Here is a 21353-nt window from a genome sequence, read left to right on the forward strand (position 1 = left end):
CTAAAAAAAAACAAAAACAAACAAACAAAACAAAAAACCCCACATAACTAAGAAAAATCTACCAGACTATAATATCCATCTAGTAATACAATACTTATTGAAGTTAGTTACTTAGTCAAGATTAATTCACTTTTACCATGGGTGAACTGGTAAAATTCAACTACTGCACAGAAATATTAATATTTCATGGAGGTATAATACAGCAATTTTCTAATGGTTACCAATTCCTAAGGCAAAAAAATACAGGCAAAGTTTCGAATGAAGCCTAATTTTTTCCATGTTTTCATATATTCCACAACAGACTGAAAAACACTGTGATGACAGGCATATTCGAGTGACTGATTTCTGAGTACAGAAATAATTTGCTTCCCAAATGCAAAATTAAAATAACTTCCTCAATAAGGATTCTATTGAAAGAAATCTACAAATAGAAATATATCAACAAATAATTTGTAGACAAGAAGACCTATTCACATCATGTAACAGTGTTTGGTAGAACAGCCACAGGGTATTATGAATTTCCATATTTAGCTACTAGCAAATAGCCCAATTTCACAGGAACTGGGAATATCTCATTTCTTCTACAACCAAAATACATGAGCAGCATGATATTACTGTGTTTAATTTAATTAAAAATTTCTCAACTATCTTCAACTGCAGCAGCAGCTCACTCAGATAAGATGACAAATCAGATCTAAATAGCAGTATCAATTAGATATGATTCTCACATTGTGCCCAGAAGAAGAAAACTGCCCACTCAGGGAATGCATGAAAACAGATAAGCCCGAAAAGCCCGCACTTTCATCAATCTTTTGAGAAACATTGGTTTAGCTAATACAGCTTTTCCTGTTTTGTCTTTCATATTTTTCAAAAAAGCATAATTCACTTCCAGAAAAGGTGTAACCTTTCAACTGTAGTGATGATGATCACCATTAAAGTTATTCAAATAAATTATTTGAAATTTTTTACTCTTATTGCAAATTCAATGTTTGTCTTGAAGCTCTGGGATTCTTTGAATGAAGTGACAACTTAAGGATTCAGGTATAAAATTCACATGAAACATCCAGAAAAAAACCCCCAGAGCCTAAAGAACTTTTTGTCTGCTTGGCTGTTTTTTTATAAAAAGCATCAATTACATTGATTCACTGTAGCCTGTGAGCCTCTTCTGAAATCACAGCACCAGTGGACCAGTTCACAGACAGTGCTATCTAGCATAAGAAACACCCTGGTGCAGACCACAATCTAATACTACTCTGCTTTTGTTAGAGCAGTCCCTGCACTTCTCTTTCTCTTCCAGGAGAAGAGACTTGAACGTAAAAAGTCTCATACTTTTCTACACTCCACCCTCATTACACAGCAGCCCTCCAAAATGCAAACACGTAGAAGGTTGTATTTGATAATTAAAGTATCATTTACCTCAGGACTTTTTGCAGCCTTAATTAAAGAAAGTCTTGTAATGAGGATAGAGTGTACTTTTGGATATTTTTCAAAGGCACCTTTTACTTACGTCAACAGGTACCAGAAGGCTCTTGCCAAGATGCTGGTTAAAAGACAGACACCAGGCTTCAGTGTAACCATTCATGTTAGGAACATACTTCTTTATTGTTTCATCATTCAGCCTCAGCCAAACACCATCATCATTGTGGATCTATGGGAAACAAGCAACAAGAACGAGCCATGCCCTCCTGTAACTGTTCTGTAGCTAGCAAGGATTAACAGACTTCAGGCAGACAATAGCAGCAAAGAAGCAATGATCTTTACAATGCTGATACAACATAAGTAGAGATAAAGAGGAATATTGACAAAATCAGAATTCCAAAGCAATAGGGAAAGCATATCTTTTTATAAGTCAAGCTGTGAGGATAAATTTAAATCAGATCATGCAGTAATAAGAATTGCTTTGAAATAAAAGAGGAAAAAAAGTCAAGCCTTTATAAGCTTTATAAATTCCACACTTCCCATTTTTCCATTGCTGGTATGACTTGGTAAATCGCAAAAATATTCCTTGCATATGATGTTATGTGGTAAGAAAAACACATGCATAGTAGTCTAACACACTAGACTACTACTGATCTTTCAGATCAGGACATCTACATTTGAATTTTTGTGTAGAGTTGAAATAAAAAGTTAAAAGAGTGAAAAGTTAAATCTTACGAGGGATTATTGTAAGATAAACTCTAGAAATTTTCTTTCCTTGTATCAGTCTCAAATATTTGTTACGCAGGTCTTGAGGTAAGTAAATTATAAGAAATGACAGTTTGAAAAACTAAATTAGTAAATTTAGATTTTTGCAATTTATGGTCTTAAGTTGTATACGTCAACATCTAAACATGGAAAAAACCCCATTATTTGCATGAATTACCTTCACATCTTAGCCCAATTTTCAACAGAAATGTCTTATTGATTATTACCTCGTCAATGAAAGTGATGGATCCATTGACTTTCACTATGCCTATTTGCTCACTCTGAAGGGAAGGGTGGCTACGGATACGAAGCCCTGCACTGTCCTTGGCCACAAATTTGCGAACCTAAGAGAAGCAAAGAAAGACAGTAAGGAAGAAAAAAAATTGGAACAGAGCTCTCAGAGTAAAAAGAAATAGGTTTAACAGATTCTGAAATGCCAGTGACAAGACAGCAGTCTTAAGAGTTACAGTTTGTTGCTAGTTTCCCATGGCTGCTGTGTATAACTACACTTTTTTACTACAATCAATAAAATTAGAATGTTCCAAAAAAACCCCTGTACTGTAAGCATGCATTGACTTGGAAATAGTTCTGTTATACCCTACAATAATTTTAACACACACATTTCATTTGTTGCTGAAACTTTCACCAGATTTGCATTTTCAAATTTATTATTTCTCCTATCTGATCAGCCTGGGATTACCATCTTTCAGCTATGCTACTGTAGTATTCTCTTTAGTCAGCTTTTTTTAACCAAAATTTGGATAATTTCCTTAGCTACAGAGTTTAACTAACCTTTTAAATAAAATTATCTTTCTACTTCTTTATCTTTCAAATAGCTATTTCAATAGTTTCTTCTGTTTTGCACAGGAAGGTTACAGCAGAGGCTCCTCTGGACTTACTACAGCACCCCAAAATCTCCTACTTGTTATTCACTATATCATTTTTTACCATTCAAACATTATCAGGCACCTGTCCCATAGAGAAGAAATGCAAGCCACCCTATTGGTCTCTTAAAACCAGAGATACATATTTTTTATCCATATAGTGTAAGACCATTTTCTTGGAAGGTTATTATCAAACTCCACAGGTAAAAGGGATAGAAGTATCAATTGAAATATGGATTTAATCTTTACCAACATAAAGCACAGAATGATGTGTAAGGAACAAACTCAGTGATACACAATGAAAGGTAACAGCTAAGTGCATTAACCTTTTTTCCCCTAAAGAAATTATTTAAGAAATTATACTTATTCTGAGGCTAATTTAAAAAAACAGAATATAAAACAAACAAGACCCCAAGACCAGAAGAATGTAAAGGATTTCATACAGAAATTACTCCAAAATGTGCAATGTTTTGTTTATTAACAGTCCTCTTACTCATAATACTTAGAATCTCGCAACAGACAAAACAGCAAGACTTTCAAGGTCCTTGTAAAAGTATAAAGCTGAATTACTGCAGGCAGCATTCCGAATACAGGCAAGCCGAAACCAAGTCTTGCAAATTAGGGGTCCTTGCATCATGTTACTTCAGAAAATCATTATGACAGTTTGGAGGAATTCGATTTAAAACTTTAATTTAGACAAAAATCTCACATTCCAGATTTTGAGTAGGCACAGGTCTGTAAGGTCTGGAAAGAGCCTTCTTCCTTTTTGCAACAGCTAACCTAACTAGTTAATAAAAAACTTCAACCTATAACTAGAAATTGCTTAAGGATCAGATCCACTGACAGTCAGTACAGTAAAAAAAACAGATTAGGAGTTCTTTTATGCTCATTTCTGACCATGATAAAATTTATCATGTCTTCTTTTTGGTACAGAGCCTCTTTGCTAGGAAGATTTCTGCATAGCACAGTGGTTGTGTAACTCTGTAACACCTCCACAGCAGTTCTTCCATGGAGCATACACAAATCGGATTCCAACCAAAGAACTGACTAAGGCAGAAAGGCTTAGCAATTAGGATGTACATTGTCTCTAGCAGTTTTCAAGAGCTGGGTTGCCATGCTTTTTTATCTGATGAATCTGCAAAGAGGTACACATCACACAACAGGAAAGCAGTGCTGGCTGGGATGTAAGGGGGTTGATCTTCTACAAAGAGGTGAGAAAAAACACCCCCAGCCCAGAGCTTTTGGGTTTGGTGGTTGTCTTTTGGTTTTGTAATCAATGTTGCAATCAAAAGTAACTACTTGTTGTGTCAGGATGGTAGAAAACACCAAAACATGCTAGCGACCAGTCATTCTGGTACCAGTCTTGCACCTTCAAGTTCAACTAAATTAGGTCCATTTTCTTCTAGATGGTTTACATAGCTTGAAAAATAATGTTTTCCTCAACAGGATGTGGAATGAAGTTTCCTGCAAGTTAGTTAATTTAAGCTTTGCAGTTAATAAGGAGGCAGCAATTCTTATGGGTCATATACCCCAGGTTGTATACAGATCACTATCCCAGTCTCCTTCAGATTTTTCATTTGACTTCAAGTAACAGAATGAAAAATACACACATAAAATCATAACACAGTACCCATTTTTAGATGCAATTTAAGTAAGGTTTGGCTACAAAACTGGAATGTTCCAGTGGCTCAATGAAAATATTTTGGTGTTTCTAGTTGAGAACAGATCACCACTGAGAATGCACTGTTAGTGCCCTTTGGTTACAACTTTGAAATTTCAGGCTGACAAAGATGACGAAGAAGCATTTAGAGCTCAACTAAACCCTTTTTCTCAGCAAAACATGATTTGGTATATTGGACTGTCTGCATTCTTGGTTTCAGAAATATGGAGCACAGTACAATTATTACCTTGCTGTATTTCTTACAATACTGCTGTTGATATACAAAGAATTATCCTGGTTTGTTATGTGACTTATTATGACACAAAAGAAAGCTGACTGATTAAATGATTTATCATGAAAGGTCTAGTTTAATTTTTCAGCAGGCTCTACAGACACTATTTACAGGACAAAGATGGCTCCTTTTTCAAAGAGACTAAAACTTGGAACAAGAAATGAGACACAAGAAATGCACACAGAACAACACAAGGAGAGGATTAAACACTATATAACATCTCAGAAGAGCAGAGGACTGACTTCTGTCAAGTACTTTGTTTTTTTGACTACAGTTTGTCATGCATGAGCAAGTCACCTTAATTTCCATTGTGATAATTGAAAAGAAAAACAGAACTTCTGTTCAGCAATTAATCTCATATCAAACTAGATTCTCTCAACTTGTTGGGGACAGCAAAACAGACATATGACGATCAGCTTGGGTGGAGGTATCATTAAGTTGCATGAGCTAAATCTCTCTTAGTAGGAATTGGGAGTTCTAATTAAGATAATGAACAAACCAGGAAGTCTTCCTTCCAAGACAAGGGAGAAAGTCTTAAAAAAGCTTCTTGACAAAACAAAAATAAGAGACAGTGAGGGGTAAATGTTGCATTGAAACTAAAAGTACATTTATTCTTTTTAATCTGAGGCATGGCTGCAAGGAAAAAGTGTCTTGTTGTTAGCAGAAGATGCTGAATGCATTTTTAAGACTTGGGGCCCATACAACAAAGTTACTGTCTTTGGATTATCCTGAAGTCTAGGAAAAAAAAAATCAGGATGCACTGCATAGGTAAGAAGTTGCCAGAAACCTGATCCTTTTTGTAACCATGTATTTCTTAATCACCTTCCCATTTCCAGTAGGACAGGAAGCATCACTGTGGTATTTCAGAATTCCACATCTTTTAATACAGGTTTTGTCCACAAACCCCCCCCCCCCAAAACCTGCCAACAAAATCAACACCTCATTTAATATCCCTTCCTTTGCATCTAAGAGGAAATGCAAGATAGTTCCCTCATCTGGACCTTTTCTTCATATCACTGCTGCCCATTCCAGCTTACTTGCTTTACTGTGTCCACTTTAGTCCTTCAGGGTAGAATGATACAGTGAAATGGGGATGCCAAAAGCTACAGAAAAGATACCTTTAAAAAACAATCATGCCACTCTCTAAGGAGAGAAAATATACTAAAGAAACTGTTTATGGATTTTATACTGACTAAAGATGTTTAAGACAAAACAGAATCTTTGTAAAATTTCATGCACAATTAATTTCATAGTATGATATATAAGAAATAGAACTAATAATAGTGCTAATTTTTTTCTGTGGCATTAATAATAGCTAGTTAATGTTTGTGTGACAAGCCAAGGCAAAAGTAGTTTCTGTAGAGCTTGTAACAGTTTTATGAATTCATGTACAAAAAGAAAATGAAATGAATTTATTTCATTTTATCCAGTATATTAATTTCATTTCATTCAGCATGTTAAAGTGATCTGCAAATATCTTTAAGTCTGCAGCACTATTATGTGATAAACTATATATCAAACAACAATAAAGTCCCACCCAAACATAAGTATCTGTTTTGGGGTTTTTTTGAGTTCTCCAAACCTTGTTTGGCTGAGGCTCTGCTTTTGGTTTAATAAGTTGGGTTCCAGGAGGTATCATTCCTTTTGGAGGATCTTTTACTTTCACTTCTAGTCCAGCATCTATAAGCAAACAAAGACTAAGTTTAAAAAAGATAAATATAAGGGGATATAACTGTTAAAAAGTAACTACAGTTTATCTGTGCTACAACTTAGAATAAACAAAATAACCACTTACTTGTCTGCGAAAATCAACACTTGGCCATTGGCTTCATGGTTCTAGGTTATTAATTTTTGAACATTTCTATTTTCATATGTGGAAATTTACAGAGATGTAGTTTCATGCTGTTGTTAGATATCTATCACAGTGTATGTACGAAGCACTACCAGGCAATTTTGTATCCTAATTTGCCTGTAGGGTTATGTTTCAAGAAACGGTCAACACAGAGTGTAATGTTTGAGAGGTGCAAGTGAAAGCTTCTGGAGAAGCAGTAGCTTATGCTACTACAGAAGCTAATTGTTACATGTGAGATGTAGATGTAAGAGCCTGAAAAGCCATGTTATACAACCAGGAAAGGCCTATAATATAAAGAATTGGTATATTTAATTACCAATGATGTTATAAAACCTGAAGGCAATGGAAAGTGACATTCTTGTTTGTGAAGAAAAATACATGTAAATATGTGTGAGGAAACACACAAAAATTGAAGTAATAGATGAATATACCCCTGAGTAATAACTTTCAGGGAAACTGCCTCAACAATCAGCGTTAAAAGCAAACTGCAACAGTAGATAGTTTTTCGGCCTTTGTTTCATTTCAGAGTGACTCTCTGAAGAACATCTTGAAAAGAAGCATACAGACCTAGCAATACAACTGTTGGTTTTACTAACACCTATAAGCAAGCATGGCAGTAACAGAAGAAATCTAACAGAAGCATCAAGAACATAAAAGGTTTGAAACAAAGAGGAACTGTTACTAGTACTTACCCAGTCAAAGCCGACAGAATTATGGGTCAAGCATAGGGACATGAAAGTTTCAGAGGGCATAGTCTAATAAAATGATTGAGTCAGAAAGTCCCATTGCAGAAATACAGCACAGCTAAGTATTAAGAGCATACTCATACCTGTTTAATAATGAAGGTTAAGAGCTACATTTATTGTTTCTAAAAGTTCACCCTACACACTGCTTGAGGATGGTAGAATCTGTGTAAAAGTATAATAGCAGCTGATTCAAACTACAGTGTCAAGCTTGCTCCAGAGATGACACACTGGAAAAAAATACAACTGAGTGCATTGCAGGCTCCTATGAAGGCAAATGTTCCTCTGTCTGAGGAATACAGATAACCATTAATAATACTTTATGTCTCTTATCCTCTGTAGTTAACACATAATACCAAATCCCATTCCATTTCTGTGTGAATTATGTGTACTTGTATTTAGGAATATCACTATGTGTTTACTAAAGGTGCTGGTCAGTACTGGGAAAGAGGAACTGCTGGTGCTTGTGACCTCACCCAAACCCTCTTATCAGATGTGGGTCCAGCTACAACACTGTCAGTGTTTCCACTGCCATCTTCACCATATCACCAGTAAGGCTAACATGAGAGCATTCAAGATATGGAATATTTTTGGAGGGGCACACTTCCCACCATGCTGTAGTACCTCATAGTGCAGCCCCCAAGACTGGCAAGATAACTAGAAGATTTCCAGCAAGGAATGCACTAAAAGCATTTAAAAATTAATACAAATAATTAAGAGTTCAGATAGAGTCTCAGTTAAGACCCACTTCCTCAATTTTCCAAAACAAATGACAGTACATATTTCAGCATCGTCAGGAACAATTTTGCCTTTCTTTAAGTTCTTCAGGGTTGGGCTGGATTTTTTTTCCCTTTAACTATACTTCTCTGTCACTCTCAGCTGAAACAAGACATTCTTTTTTCAACACTGAGAGCTGAGAGAGAGTCTGTTAATCTGGTAGTCTAACCACATTATAAATACATGATTTGCAACACATATTCCTATTTCAGAGTGTGGGTTTTTTTCTTCTGACAAAGTAGTGATTTAACTAGAAGGCTTCTGAATGAAAACTTGACAAATAAGTTTTGCTATGAACTGTAATATTAAACCTTATGAGCATCAAAACATAAATGTGTCAGTACAAATACAAAGTGGAAATAATTTAAGTTTATGCTTAAATATAGTGAAAATTAAGTACCTATTTCAATGCCATCTATGGTAACATGAATGGTATAGAGACCAACAGCTCCAGGAGTCCAGTTTGCACAGTATGTACCATCGTTATTGACTCTGATCAACATGTTTTCACTGGGTCTAGGCATAAACAAGACAATTAAAATCACTAACAGTTAGTGTCTTTTTGGACATAATATATGCCATAAACATATAATGTTAGCATAAGGTTTAATTTGGAAACTACTTTTTTTCTAGCAGATCATATAAATGTATTTTTCCTTTTCCAATATACTAACCTCCTATCATTTACTATGAAAATATAATCCTCTATTCCACATTTATTTATATCAAATTGATAAAATAACACATTCAGAGAGTAGCTAATGCAAATAAGGAAACAACATTAAAACAATTAAGAAAAAAAAGATTTTAAATAAAATTGCTACATATAAGAAAACATGATACTTGACTTCTCTGTTTCTACCTTCAGAAACAATTACCTGCTAGTCACACTTGGGAATCTGGGTATAAGCAGAAGTATCAGGACACGTTTATTTAAGTCCCTATCCAAGAGAATTTTTTTTAATGTTTACCTCTTTGGTGTTGGTGAAGCAAAACGTAGTTCTTCAAAAGAGTAATTTTCATATGCCTATAAAGAGATTCAATTCAAACATAAAACAAACAGTTATCAGTTATACCACTGTCTTGAATAAAAGAAAGCAGAGTATTTTCTTAAAGAACACATCAATCTACTTTACACACCCCAGAAGCATTGATCAGGGAATCAGAAACAAATTTCAAAACACAGAAATATATATGCACACATGAAAGAGTACCTTCACTGTCTCATTTAACAGCCTTTATTTAGCTAAGAAAGATTGCTGCTGCTAACAACAAAACCTTGTCTCTTCAAATCTGACTTGTATAAAACCCTTTTGAATCCAGACAGTGTAATGAAGACCACTAGAATATAAGAAAGCAAGTATGTTGCAGGTAAAACCTGCAAACCAGCTACGGGGCTTTATCAATGAAATTTCTGTTTCTTTCTACTCCAAGTGAAGATGAAATTCCCTTAACATTGAGAGTATACTTCCATTAACTTCCACTACAAAAAAAGACCTGGTTCACCTCCATAGTGTCTTGTGCTCTGAAAAGCCACATAAGAAAACAGGTGTAGTCCTAGAAGTGCACAAAGTCCCTCAGCAAGAATCTTTCTGGGCAGCAATAGTTGCTGAGTTACCAGATTTCCTTGTTAAGTCAAAACCAGCAAAAGGTAGGATTAAGAACCTCTGAACATATTTGCAGATCAGTAATTTTAGGTCCCTATATAAGGATATAGTTTTGGTTATCAGTCCCCCAAACATGTAATAATTTATTATAAATATTTTTTTATGAAGTGAGAAATTACATTTTATAATCGTATTTAGGTGTTTGTATCAAGTACTGATACAATGTACAGGCTGATATAAGATGAAAATATCAGAGGACATCTGCATTTTACACTGAAATGAGTGTTCTTAATTATGCAGCCAGGGAAATAGAGCAGAATATTTACAATGCCTTGAATTCATAGGTTTGGATGGAAAAGACTTAACTTGAAAGGAACCTTGGGAAGATTCTCTTGAAGAGCACTAAATATGGAAATCAAGCATGTTTCAACAAGAGAGATGCTTTTTTAACTTAACCTTGGTGTCTTTTTACTTTAATCTTTATGAAGAGTCATTCTGTTATTATGTACTAAGAGGATTTAAAATGCATCCCTCCATTTTCATTTTCCCTTAGCCTTCTTTCAATTAAAAAATGATTCCATATTAACTAGCTGATATTAAGCATTCCTCACTCCATCAAATCTACAAAAGAGTTTTTGAACACCCTACACTTGCACCACTGTAATTTACCCCAGAGCATCTCATGCATTACAAGGTACGCCACCCTAAGAGTTGTGTGGGCAGATTTGACACTTATAACTGGAAAAGCAGAAACAGGTACCTGTGGACTGTGGCTATCAAAAATATCATCTAAGCCCCAACCTGGAATAAAAAACATATTTCTGCCTCCCCTCAAGTCACTTTTAAAAGAAGCATCAAACCAAGTAGTGATACTTGTAGTAGCCCAAATAAAAATGCCCAGATCACACCTTGATATGCACACAATATAGCAAGTTCTTAAACCATCTGTTGTATACTACATTGATTTAACAGTTCTTTCATTGATCTATTAAGACACTATTCAGTACCCAGCTGCACTATTTACACACAGCTACTGCAGCACCATCCTTTGCAAAAAACCCCCCTTGTACCCTCTAAAAGGTGCTAGTTTGCTGGTTCTGCCTCCACAACAAATCCATACTGATTACGCTAAGTATTATCCTTCTCTGCCCTCCTGGCTAATCCTGTCTCATTACACTGTGCAACTGTTAGTTGTACAACAACATGTCACATCTCTTAACTGGGTCAGTATGGTACACATATGTAAATTTACTGTATGTACCATAATATACTCAATCAAATCAACACTAGCTGCTCAGTTTTCACTACTTTAAAAACTGTTTCTGGCAATGTCTGGGTTGATCCATTTAACAGTGGCTCATTTCATCAGATGCTGCTTAACAAATGATTCATGTATCAATGCATGTGTATGCCTTTTTTTGCTATGCTGAGATCTTATCTTTTCCTCTGTTCACCTATTCTAGTTTTAAATATATATCCACTGCAAAACCTCAACTCCATATAAATAAATACACTGGTTTAACTTTCCTTTCACCATTTCAATATCTGTTTTTATTTCTCCTGAGTGACTCAGAATAATTTGTTAATCTGTCTAATCAAAATCAAAGACAACTTTCCTTTTTAATGCTAATCCCATCTAACTGCTTTAGAGTTTAAGCAATTGGCCCTCTTGATGTATTTTATTGAACTAACATATAATCAAAGTAATTCGCATTGAATATATTTTCAGATTGGGACCAAAAGTAAATATACATTTTTTTTCTTCTCTGTTGCATATCTTTACAAACTTTGAATGCTGAATTCTATAGTTATATTGCCAAAATTACAGTAAATTACCTTCATCATGGTTATGGCAATATACCGAGCTTCTTTTACTATCATTGGCTCATAGGAGGAATCAAGCTTTGGTGAAGGAAGTCCTCCAAAGGTCATATCACTACTGGGGGAAACAGCTGTTGAAGGACTCCCTGGTATCCGCTGCACCTTTTTGACTTGTTCTTGTTGCAAAGATGTTTTTTTCTGAGAAACAGGAATAGCTTTGACTTCTACCTGCAATAAGATGTGGAAGAGGCAATATGATTTAGTGAGAGAACACAGACATTCTTTTAAATTTGATGCAATGCAGTGACAAAGTGCTTAGAGCACTTCTTGTAAATCCAGCTGTGTCAAAACCCAGTGTATCTACACTTAATCAGCAAAGCCAAGCAGAGCACCTTGGAAAGAAGCACCCAACTGACTCAGCACACCATCAGCACAGGCTGGTGTCAGTTCTGCCAATCCCAGAGCACTCTCTGGGAAGCAGCACACAGTCTGGTATGCCTAGGGAAGTTTTCCTACAACAGGAAAGCGCAAAGAAGTAGAAAGAGAGCCCTCCAGTTGAGTGCCCAGATTTCAGAGTGGATCACCATGGCCACTAGATCTGGATCAGCAATGGCCAGGTTGGATCCTGGCTGGCTCTGCCACCTCGCACCAGCACAGTACATTTATATCGTGCTCTTCGATGCATATCCTGACTTTTTCCCCCAGGGGTACCACCGCTCTCCATTAGTGCAGGGAACAGTTAGCTGTACACTATTTTCTGAGGAAGACAGACAGACTACCTGGAAAATATGTTTATGTGTTACTCATCCTAAATCTGCAATAAGGTACAGATGCTTAAATACTGCAGTTTTCACACACTGATTAATCAAAATTTGACTTAATTTACCAGAAGTTACATCATTGCATTGCACACCAAATGAGTCCAGAAGAATGATTAAATTGAATAAAGATTTTTGTCACTTTAATATATTTGCAAACAGAAATTAAATAGTAAAACCAGCAATAATTTTGATATTTTGACATATCCTTTTCCTGACTGATAGGATAAAATCACTACTGAGAGTTTTGTATTTGTTCTGTCTCTAATTTACGTCAGCAATCACAAAATTTTCACTCAAGCAGTGTTTGTGACTAAGCTGAATCTTGTGCTACTGCTGTGGAACTGCTGTTCATTATTAGGTTTACAGCTCACTGTAAGAAAACTCTCAATTGTTACATCATATACAAAGAACAGATTTGGGAGCTTTTATCACCGGAATCATGCCTTTGTAAAAGAAATTTCATCTACCTGTGGGCTTGAACAAATCCAACTACTCCGCAGTAGTAGTGGGTTTTAAAACACAGAAGTAACCTAATTTATTAAAACTACATGAAAATCATTTTGTGATTGTTTGCATTGCTTCACTACTTCAAACCAAGCAGCCCACTTGTATCCATTCCACGTAGTTTTTACACCAAAATGCACAAAATTCTTCTAACTCTAACTGAGGCTGTCAAGAACACCTCCTTGCCAGTACTGAAAAACATTGGTTAACTGAAGAGGCTGAAGGCAAATACAGGAACACCAGTCCTTGCCAGTTGTTGTTAACTGCAAGGACTACAGGAACTTCCAATAATAATAATAAATATAGCTCTTAACCTTCATAATTTCTAAAAGTTCTAGAAAGAGAAAATGGAAGATTATTGTTCTAGTCTAAAATAAAGTAACTGTAAAGTCGTTCATCAATGTACTTCTGATTCTTTTTTCCCATGACGAAGTCTACGGTTTATAACAGAAAATGACATGGTTTATAGTAACATATTTCCTGACTTACAAATTAAAAAATGGATTCATGTCACTTATATACATCATCAACATCAAACCTCACTTATGACTGATTATTTAAGCACCTACACATGCACAGTTCACTACAGGCAAGTTATGAATTGCATGAAATGGTGCTGGCATAATACAGAATTCGGCAGTTTTGTGGACTTAGAGGTAAGAAAGTCTGACTACAATGAGTTTATGAATGCCACTTCCTGTCCTATACAGGAATATTCTGTGGAATATCTATAATTAAAACCAAAAGACAGCAAGATGAAACAGGACAGCCAAGATTATAATAATTACCTTCATATTAGGAACATGAACAACATCTCCATATTGGTCTTTTGTTTGTACTGTAATGACAGTTGGCCAACCACATCGGATGTCATCCTTATTCAAAATCAATGATGTTTTTTGAGGATCAGCATATGAATCAGGCTGCAACCACCTACAGCAAAGAAAACCCCCAAACATTAAAATCTTTTACAGGCTCCAAAAGACAGACTCTTACTCTGTACAAATGTGACATAGAGCTAAGAAAGGACAGAGAACATCTAAATGCCTACATGGTTTTAACTATATATTAATAGAAACAACATTGCCAAATAGTTTTATTTAATTAATATTTAAAATAACTGTGACACTTCCAGAGCCAGTTAAAAGGACAAGCAGTTTTACCTTGCAAGTCGTCCACCACTTGATCCTGGTACACAAGCAATAAAATCCTCCAGAAAGGACTGCTCGTTGCTTTGTACCTGCAGTGGAAGACTTCCCTCAAGAGCTTCCAATATGGTTGGTGAGTGAGATAGTGCCAAGCCTTTCCCAAGAATGCCTGAGTGAGATTTGCACACCTTTTTTTTTTTTTTTTTTGGCAGAGGTTGGGGATGAAAAGAGAGACACAGAACAGCTTTTCAGTAACATGTTGACATTTACCCATAAAGTGACACAATTGGTACAAACATTTTGGGCATTTAAAGCCATTCAAGAAGAATAAACTTACCTGATAAAATCTTTAAAAAAAGCCATCTCAGTCTATTAAACAATAATTATGCCAAAAGAGGTTAAATAACCTTATGTTAAGGGAGATTCAGCATTAGCTCTCACTGCACTAAATAAAAGGCCATCAGCAAACCAGAACAACTGCAATCATATTATTTGGGACTTGATTAACATCGCTGCTTGCTGAAGAAGTGATTTTATTTCTCTAATTACAAAAGACATGTAAAAGACTGATTTTGGTAACATTTAAAACTTGTCAAATACTGCAACTTCAGCCAAACAGATACTTTTAAATATTTGGTCATCTAATGTCCTATGTGACATAGTATGCATTTTTTTCCAAGCAGATTCATCAAAAACATTATTTCATGTAAATACTAAAAGTCTGTATTATTTTCTTAAACTGCTACATAATAAGCTGGATTCCATTCTACTATAAAAACCTTATAAATTATTTTTCTCTGTAGCAGTCAGAAAAAATTAATGCAATTATGTGCTTGGAGTACATTGCAATTGATAAAAACCTGCAGCATACCTGTAAGGCAGCCTCTTCAAGTATCTCAAGATCCTCTTCAAACTCACTACCTGCTGGAAAAATGTAACAGTTATATTGGCAATTATCTACATATTACAGAATATGAGATTCAATTCTGTTTTGGGAAGACTTTTATATTACAAATTTCAAGTTTGCATAATGATGGGTCATACTGTTCAATCAGCAGTTGAGATACGAATATTTTCAAATTACATGGTAAACATCTATTGTGTAGTTCAGTGCCAGTACTCACACAAAAGAACAACGGAAGTTACAGAGGACTAAAAATTCAGTGCTTATCTTTTTATCTCCAAAACAGTATGTATGGAAAGTCTTTGGATGTGACTAGATACTTTCAGAAAGATTTCGAGGTCAAGATAGTTTCTGGGAAGCAGTATCTCTAAGTATGCAACAGCTGCCCCCTTTTAAGAGCTTACCTTTGTAAAATTATTTGAAAACCTGATAAACTCTGCACTATTTTATAAATTATGATTCCTCCTAAAACACAAAACTCAAATACATACTATTACACAGCATTTCCTTCTCACAAATACAACTCAAAAGTCTGAGTCCAGAGTGACCAGAATTTCCAAGTAGTCTTTTAACAGAAGAGTGAAACAGATAAGGTTACCATATTTCTACTCTCTTTTAAAAACATGCCAGGCAATTCTACTAGTCAGAAGATAAATAATAAATATCAAGTCCCAAGGCAATTTTTCAAAATTCAAAGAAATAAAGAGATCTAAAAGTTGCCCTCAGAAATAAACTTCTACCGAATTTGATACAATTAAGAATATAATTATGTTAAATGCATCAACAAACTTCACACTGCTGTGTAAGTCAGATCTTGGTCATAGACTAGATTTCTCTTGGGAAGAAGTATCCTAAATTTAAATCTTGAACTGGCAAGAAGGAAAACCAACCTTTTGAACATGATAACATGAACAGTATTTGGGTGTAACTCTGAAAATAGTTTTCCTAACACGTGAAGAAATCACCTCCTTGTCCATCTTCCTTTGGAGCAAAAAAGGTTTAATCTATTTTAGGTTAGGTCCCTCAAAACACTTTTCTTCCTAGTATTTCTAGAGGAATATTCACACAAGTATTCGACTACTTGTACACTGAATATAGTCACTACAGCAATTACTAAAAACTGTAGAAATTATAACCAAGTATGAAAAGTCGACTAAAAAGGGCCCTGCTGTGTGTATGCACTACAACAAAGACTTTTACATGATTACTGCTTCTATTATTCTAAGGGACATTCTCCCACATGTAAGATGACAGGGCTCTGCAGATTATGAATGACAGCATTAAAGAACCATTTCACTTGCAGCAAAAGGTAGAAGATAGATAACCTAGGATGCAGAAAAAGAAAAAAATCTGATACTAAGGCATTTAAATGTTGCACTAGAAAACCACAGCTTTACCTCTTTTTCTGCCAGTGTTTTTCTGCAATACCAGGCAAAACACTCAAAGCAAAATTACACACAACTGAAAATCACTTTAAAAGGCTACACAGTAGTTTCCATTTGCAAATACTACCACTGTTGACTATAATTCACCAGTTTTGTTTACTCAGAAGGTCCAGTGGTCTTGTAGAGAAACAATACACTTATACAGCACAAGCACTGTAATCTTACCAGCAACATTAACATATTTGGTGGAAATTTTTGAGCTAATGTTAGATAAAGAGTCAGACAAATCAACTGTCATTAGATCAGTAATCAGGAAACTCCTCAGAGGCGAGCACCTACCCCTCCTCTCGTGCAGATCATACACAACCACTTTTATATGCAGCTGTGACTGCATAGGTAACTTAACTACACATTTTATTTCAAATTTCTACGGGATAGCAAAAAGCTAATCTATGTGTCACCCTTCTTGTTTTAGGCATTTAAGCAGAACAAACATAAAAAGCTCCCAATAAGAAGCACAAAGTATTGTAAAATATGGGAGATGAAGTGATGAGGATTTCAATCTTTTTGTTGTTGTTGCATAGAGAGCAAGAGCAAAATTAAGACAAGTCAACAAAACTAAGGAACCTGGGGAATAAGAGATGAGTGCACTAGCTAAACCGTAGAATTGCTTGAAGTTTGGAGAGTGAAATATACATTTACTAGCGCAACTGACATGCCTCCTTACAACATAAAGTAAGAAATTTGTCCAAAATCCACATACACAAGCACAATACTGGATTAAAAATATGAAGTAGGTTTTGTGATTATAACTCCACACTGATCAGTGCTCTCCTACTCATTAATCCATGCTTCCGGTGTAACAGTAACCAAGCTTTGATTTGTGCTTCTAAATTAAAATGATCTGATATATATGCTGATGGTATTTAAGAAAAATCCTAGTACTCATAATATGGCTGCATCATTAGAACTTCTAATTCAATCTCCATATCCATTAATTTCCACAAATTCATTTGTCCTTATGTTTTTAATTGCAGTTGGATTACTATAAACTTTATTTCCAGCATCTGCTGTAAATGTGATTTCTTTTCTAATGGCAAAAAAAGAAAAAGCTATAGTAGAAATATTTTTAGCAATAAGGTTTGCAGATGAAATGGTAACTTTCAACTTTGAAACAGTAATTTTAAATTTTGCAATTCAATGCTGCAGGTATTTTTTCATTCAGAGATGTGTGGAGAGAAAAAAAAAACAGTGAAAGAGAAATACAAAGATGGTACCTGCACATTTATGAAGTACCACAAGGAAACTGTGGGCCACAGTTCATATACTCATCACTACCTGTGGATGGGGTGAGATCATTCCAATTTGAATCATCAGGTCTCCCCTCCTCCCCATATGGACACAAAGGGGAAAGAGCAAGCAGAGAATACTGCTAACTTTATTGTTTAATTAATTCAGTTTGAAGACTCAATTTTGTATTATTATTTCCAATTAAAAGTAACAGTAAGATTTAAATGTACTATTAATTCAGAAAACATGGACAATGACGAAATAATCAAGTATGTTCTTACCAATAGGAAGCGCTAAATCTTTCTTCATCAAAGCTGCTGCACATGATCCCCCTAAATTTGCCAGTTCTTTCTCCAGCTGAATAATTCCCTTCAAATAAAAAAAAATTTAACAAAATTAGTATCTCAGATAGCAGGCACATAAATACATTTTCCTGACAATGTTTTATCTTAAGAAATACTGTGTGTCCCAGTTTGAAACTTCTCAAGAATGTATTTCTTGTCATACAGCTACTGCCATGTTTTGCTGTGACACAGGACAGTGTAACAAAATATTTAGAAAAAAAAGGTATATTTGAAAATAATTACTTGAAACTTTTCTTTAGATGATAGACTTTAAATATTGGCTAAAGCATATTTTAGCATTGAGTATTGAAAACATGAAAGCATTTTGTTTGTAAATACTTTGAAGAAAAAGAATAGCATATGAGCCAACATGTTTTTTTGCTAGGCAAAAGTTATTTCTATTCAAATACAGACTAATTAGATCATCATTAGTAGGAATTATAAATCTGATTTTGCTGAAAGCCAGTGGGTCCTCCACAGATAATAATCTTACGGTATGTTTTTGTCAATGATACGTAAAGAAATTCCAAAGAACTCGACATTCTGAAAACCTGAAGACATGATTTAGCTTGAGCAAAATCCAGGAATAAGATGAGGTGAATGTTCTGTGAGGGTTGTAGTGTAAGCAAGATGCAGACCTTACAAAGTCCATAAGAAACAACAGGCCCTTATTCCCAGGATTAGGGAAGACTTATTTTTCTGGAATTATTATAAAATATATTCAGTGTTTTCCATCTCTTAAAATAAGCTAAAGGACAGAACAAGGACATGAAGAATTTTGATCTTCCCTTTGCAATAAACAGTGGTGAGAATTAATCATGTCCTTAAAGACAAAATGAGGAGACTACTGGGTAAAACCTGAGGCAGTTTAAATGCATACAGCATTTCCATGGAGTCTGAGAGTTCTGGTGTAAGTGAGCACTGGAAAATGATGTAAGTATGTCATTCAACTGGCAGTGACAGTAGAAAGGCCCAAACCTTCGGATCTCTGATGCAAGAGTAGGCTAGAATTGCAGGAAATCTTATATGCCACTGACATAAAAGATAAAGTCATACTATGTTTTTGCAGAGTGCCACAAACTAGGCAAAAAGCCATTACAACAATATCCCAATTAAAGAATTCCAAATTAATAATGTCTTTAGCAAAAAATGTTAGAACTTTTATAAAATTAATCTAAAAAGACTTCGCTAATGTCACTTAGTTGTAAGTGGAAATACAAATATTTTACTCTCAAAAATTTATTAGGTGTATGTATTAGGAGATTTATTAGGTGCAGCAAGTATAACTATCTCACTTTGTCCCTTACCTCATCACTTCCTGGACTAAATTCATATCCAATTGCATAACATTTGAAACCATAAAAACAAGCCTTTTCATCTTTCACATAGTCTGATGCAGTCTCCAGAGAAAAAAGAGCTTCATTTCCTTAAAGAAGCAAAAGGATAAATTAAATAAATAATAGATTCCTCCTCTTTTTCTGTATTTCTTATACTTAAGTATATATGAAACCCAGCCTTTACATATAAACTGTGAATTAAAAGCATGGGAAAAACAAGCAAATTAATACTTCAAGGAAGAAACCTACTACAGACATAATTAACTTGCCATCTTGGAATAAGACCCTTCTTTAACTCTTCCAAGATACTTCCTTTAATTATTGTAGTAGCTCACATTACCAGTAATTACATCAGTATCTATGCATTACCTGGCAATACTAACACCATGGTAGGCCATCCTGAAGATCCAGAGAACTTTTTCAGCTCTATCCATGAATTAAGGTTTTCATGAACAGAGGTATGCTTTGGTCCAAATCCCAGGCTCTGTGCAACTCTGACAGGAATTAGTAAACGAAGAACATCCTCTGACTGAGCAGTGCCACACTGAGTGTCAAACTCTATTGTAATCCACCTGACACACTCAGGAAAAGTCACCTAAAACAAAGCAATAGTTGAATTATGCCCAAGCTTTTGGGGCTCTTGGGTTGTTTGGGGTTTTTTTTACATTTACTTCTTCATTTCCATTTGGTCTTAACTCTAATTTAGTCTACAAAAGTGATTTAATTATGCAATTCTATACAATTGTTTTGACATACTTTCAATTAACATTAACCTATTTTATTCTCTGAAATTCATGTACACCTGAAACGCTCTGCACTTTACTCAATTAGAATCCTGTATTATAACTTCATATTCTGATTAAGTATTTGCACTGGCCCCACTTGTGATTATTTTTAAGTACTCTGTACAGGTTCATTAAACAAAACAACCACAGACTACTACAAACACTGAACTATCAGATACCTTTTTCAAACTCAAACTTCAAGAAACATAATTAATACCTGTTTTGTGCAATCTCAGAAAAGCACAGAGCAGCTGAATTCCACTTGGGAATGTGGCCTGCAGTACAATTGCATATAACTACAGAAATTCAAATGCAGTAACTACTCAACCCATGGCTTTAGACATGCTCCATAAACTTTTAGGACAAAAGTAATTATTATTGCATCAGGATGATCACATGGTAACTTCATTTTCTGCAGTGGATACCTTGCTGTCTCACAAGACAAGCACTGGAATAGTGGAATAATAATGTTCTGTTCAGGCTCTTGATTATAGGTTTGCTACTCCTGGATGTTAATTTGACTAGAATTGCCTTGAGGTATTTTTACAAAACATTGTTTAAGCATTAGGTAAGACAGTCTGACTAGTGATTATATACTCCATATGTATATGTCTACAGTCTGTACAGTAAGATCAAAGAAACGCTGTATGACAGCAGAAAAATCTAAGATAATGCAAATTTAGGGACTTAGAGCAGATAACTGGATTAGGGGGTTAAAAGTTCACTATTTTCCACTACACTTGATGTGTCAGGCTTTTAAGGAGCAGCATGTGCACTTAGAAATGGTGCTCACCTTATAGTGTGTAACAGAGGCAGGTTTATAGGGATGCTCACTTTCTACAACAGCATAGTGATTGGAGGTAGTACAAGCTGAAAGCCCTTGCTCTGGCTGGTTTCCAGTGGTGCTGTCTGTAGACTGATTTGGGTTAAAAGCTGGAGGGGCATATTTCTGATTCAGGACTGCCACAGAAGGAAGTAACTGTTGTACCAGGCCAAAGACCTCAACAGCAACCTG

General features: G+C 35.2%; 1 protein-coding gene across 16 annotated transcripts in view; it reads right to left on the minus strand.

The window, feature by feature from the left end:
* MYCBP2 (MYC binding protein 2) overlaps positions 1 to 21353 on the minus strand; it is a 174257-nt gene that overhangs the window by 52143 nt on the left and 100761 nt on the right. For 9 of the 16 annotated variants that reach the window (XM_066313405.1, XM_066313400.1, XM_066313404.1 and 6 more), the window contains 13 exons: positions 21132 to 21350; positions 19923 to 20148; positions 19524 to 19642; positions 18154 to 18241; positions 15165 to 15217; positions 14309 to 14481; positions 13934 to 14078; positions 11836 to 12048; positions 9364 to 9419; positions 8793 to 8908; positions 6603 to 6700; positions 2412 to 2528; positions 1508 to 1648 (listed from right to left, as the gene is read on the minus strand). In XM_066313405.1, the coding sequence (XP_066169502.1) occupies positions 1508 to 1648; positions 2412 to 2528; positions 6603 to 6700; positions 8793 to 8908; positions 9364 to 9419; positions 11836 to 12048; positions 13934 to 14078; positions 14309 to 14481; positions 15165 to 15217; positions 18154 to 18241; positions 19524 to 19642; positions 19923 to 20148; positions 21132 to 21350 (1764 nt within the window). The remainder of the gene's footprint in view (positions 1 to 1507; positions 1649 to 2411; positions 2529 to 6602; positions 6701 to 8792; positions 8909 to 9363; positions 9420 to 11835; positions 12049 to 13933; positions 14079 to 14308; positions 14482 to 15164; positions 15218 to 18153; positions 18242 to 19523; positions 19643 to 19922; positions 20149 to 21131; positions 21351 to 21353) is intronic. The other 7 variants (XM_066313401.1, XM_066313411.1, XM_066313407.1 and 4 more) reach the window with 2 other exon arrangements.

The sequence above is a fragment of the Sylvia atricapilla genome, chromosome 2, assembly GCF_009819655.1.
Source record: "Sylvia atricapilla isolate bSylAtr1 chromosome 2, bSylAtr1.pri, whole genome shotgun sequence".
NCBI classification, from domain to species: Eukaryota; Metazoa; Chordata; class Aves; order Passeriformes; family Sylviidae; genus Sylvia; species Sylvia atricapilla.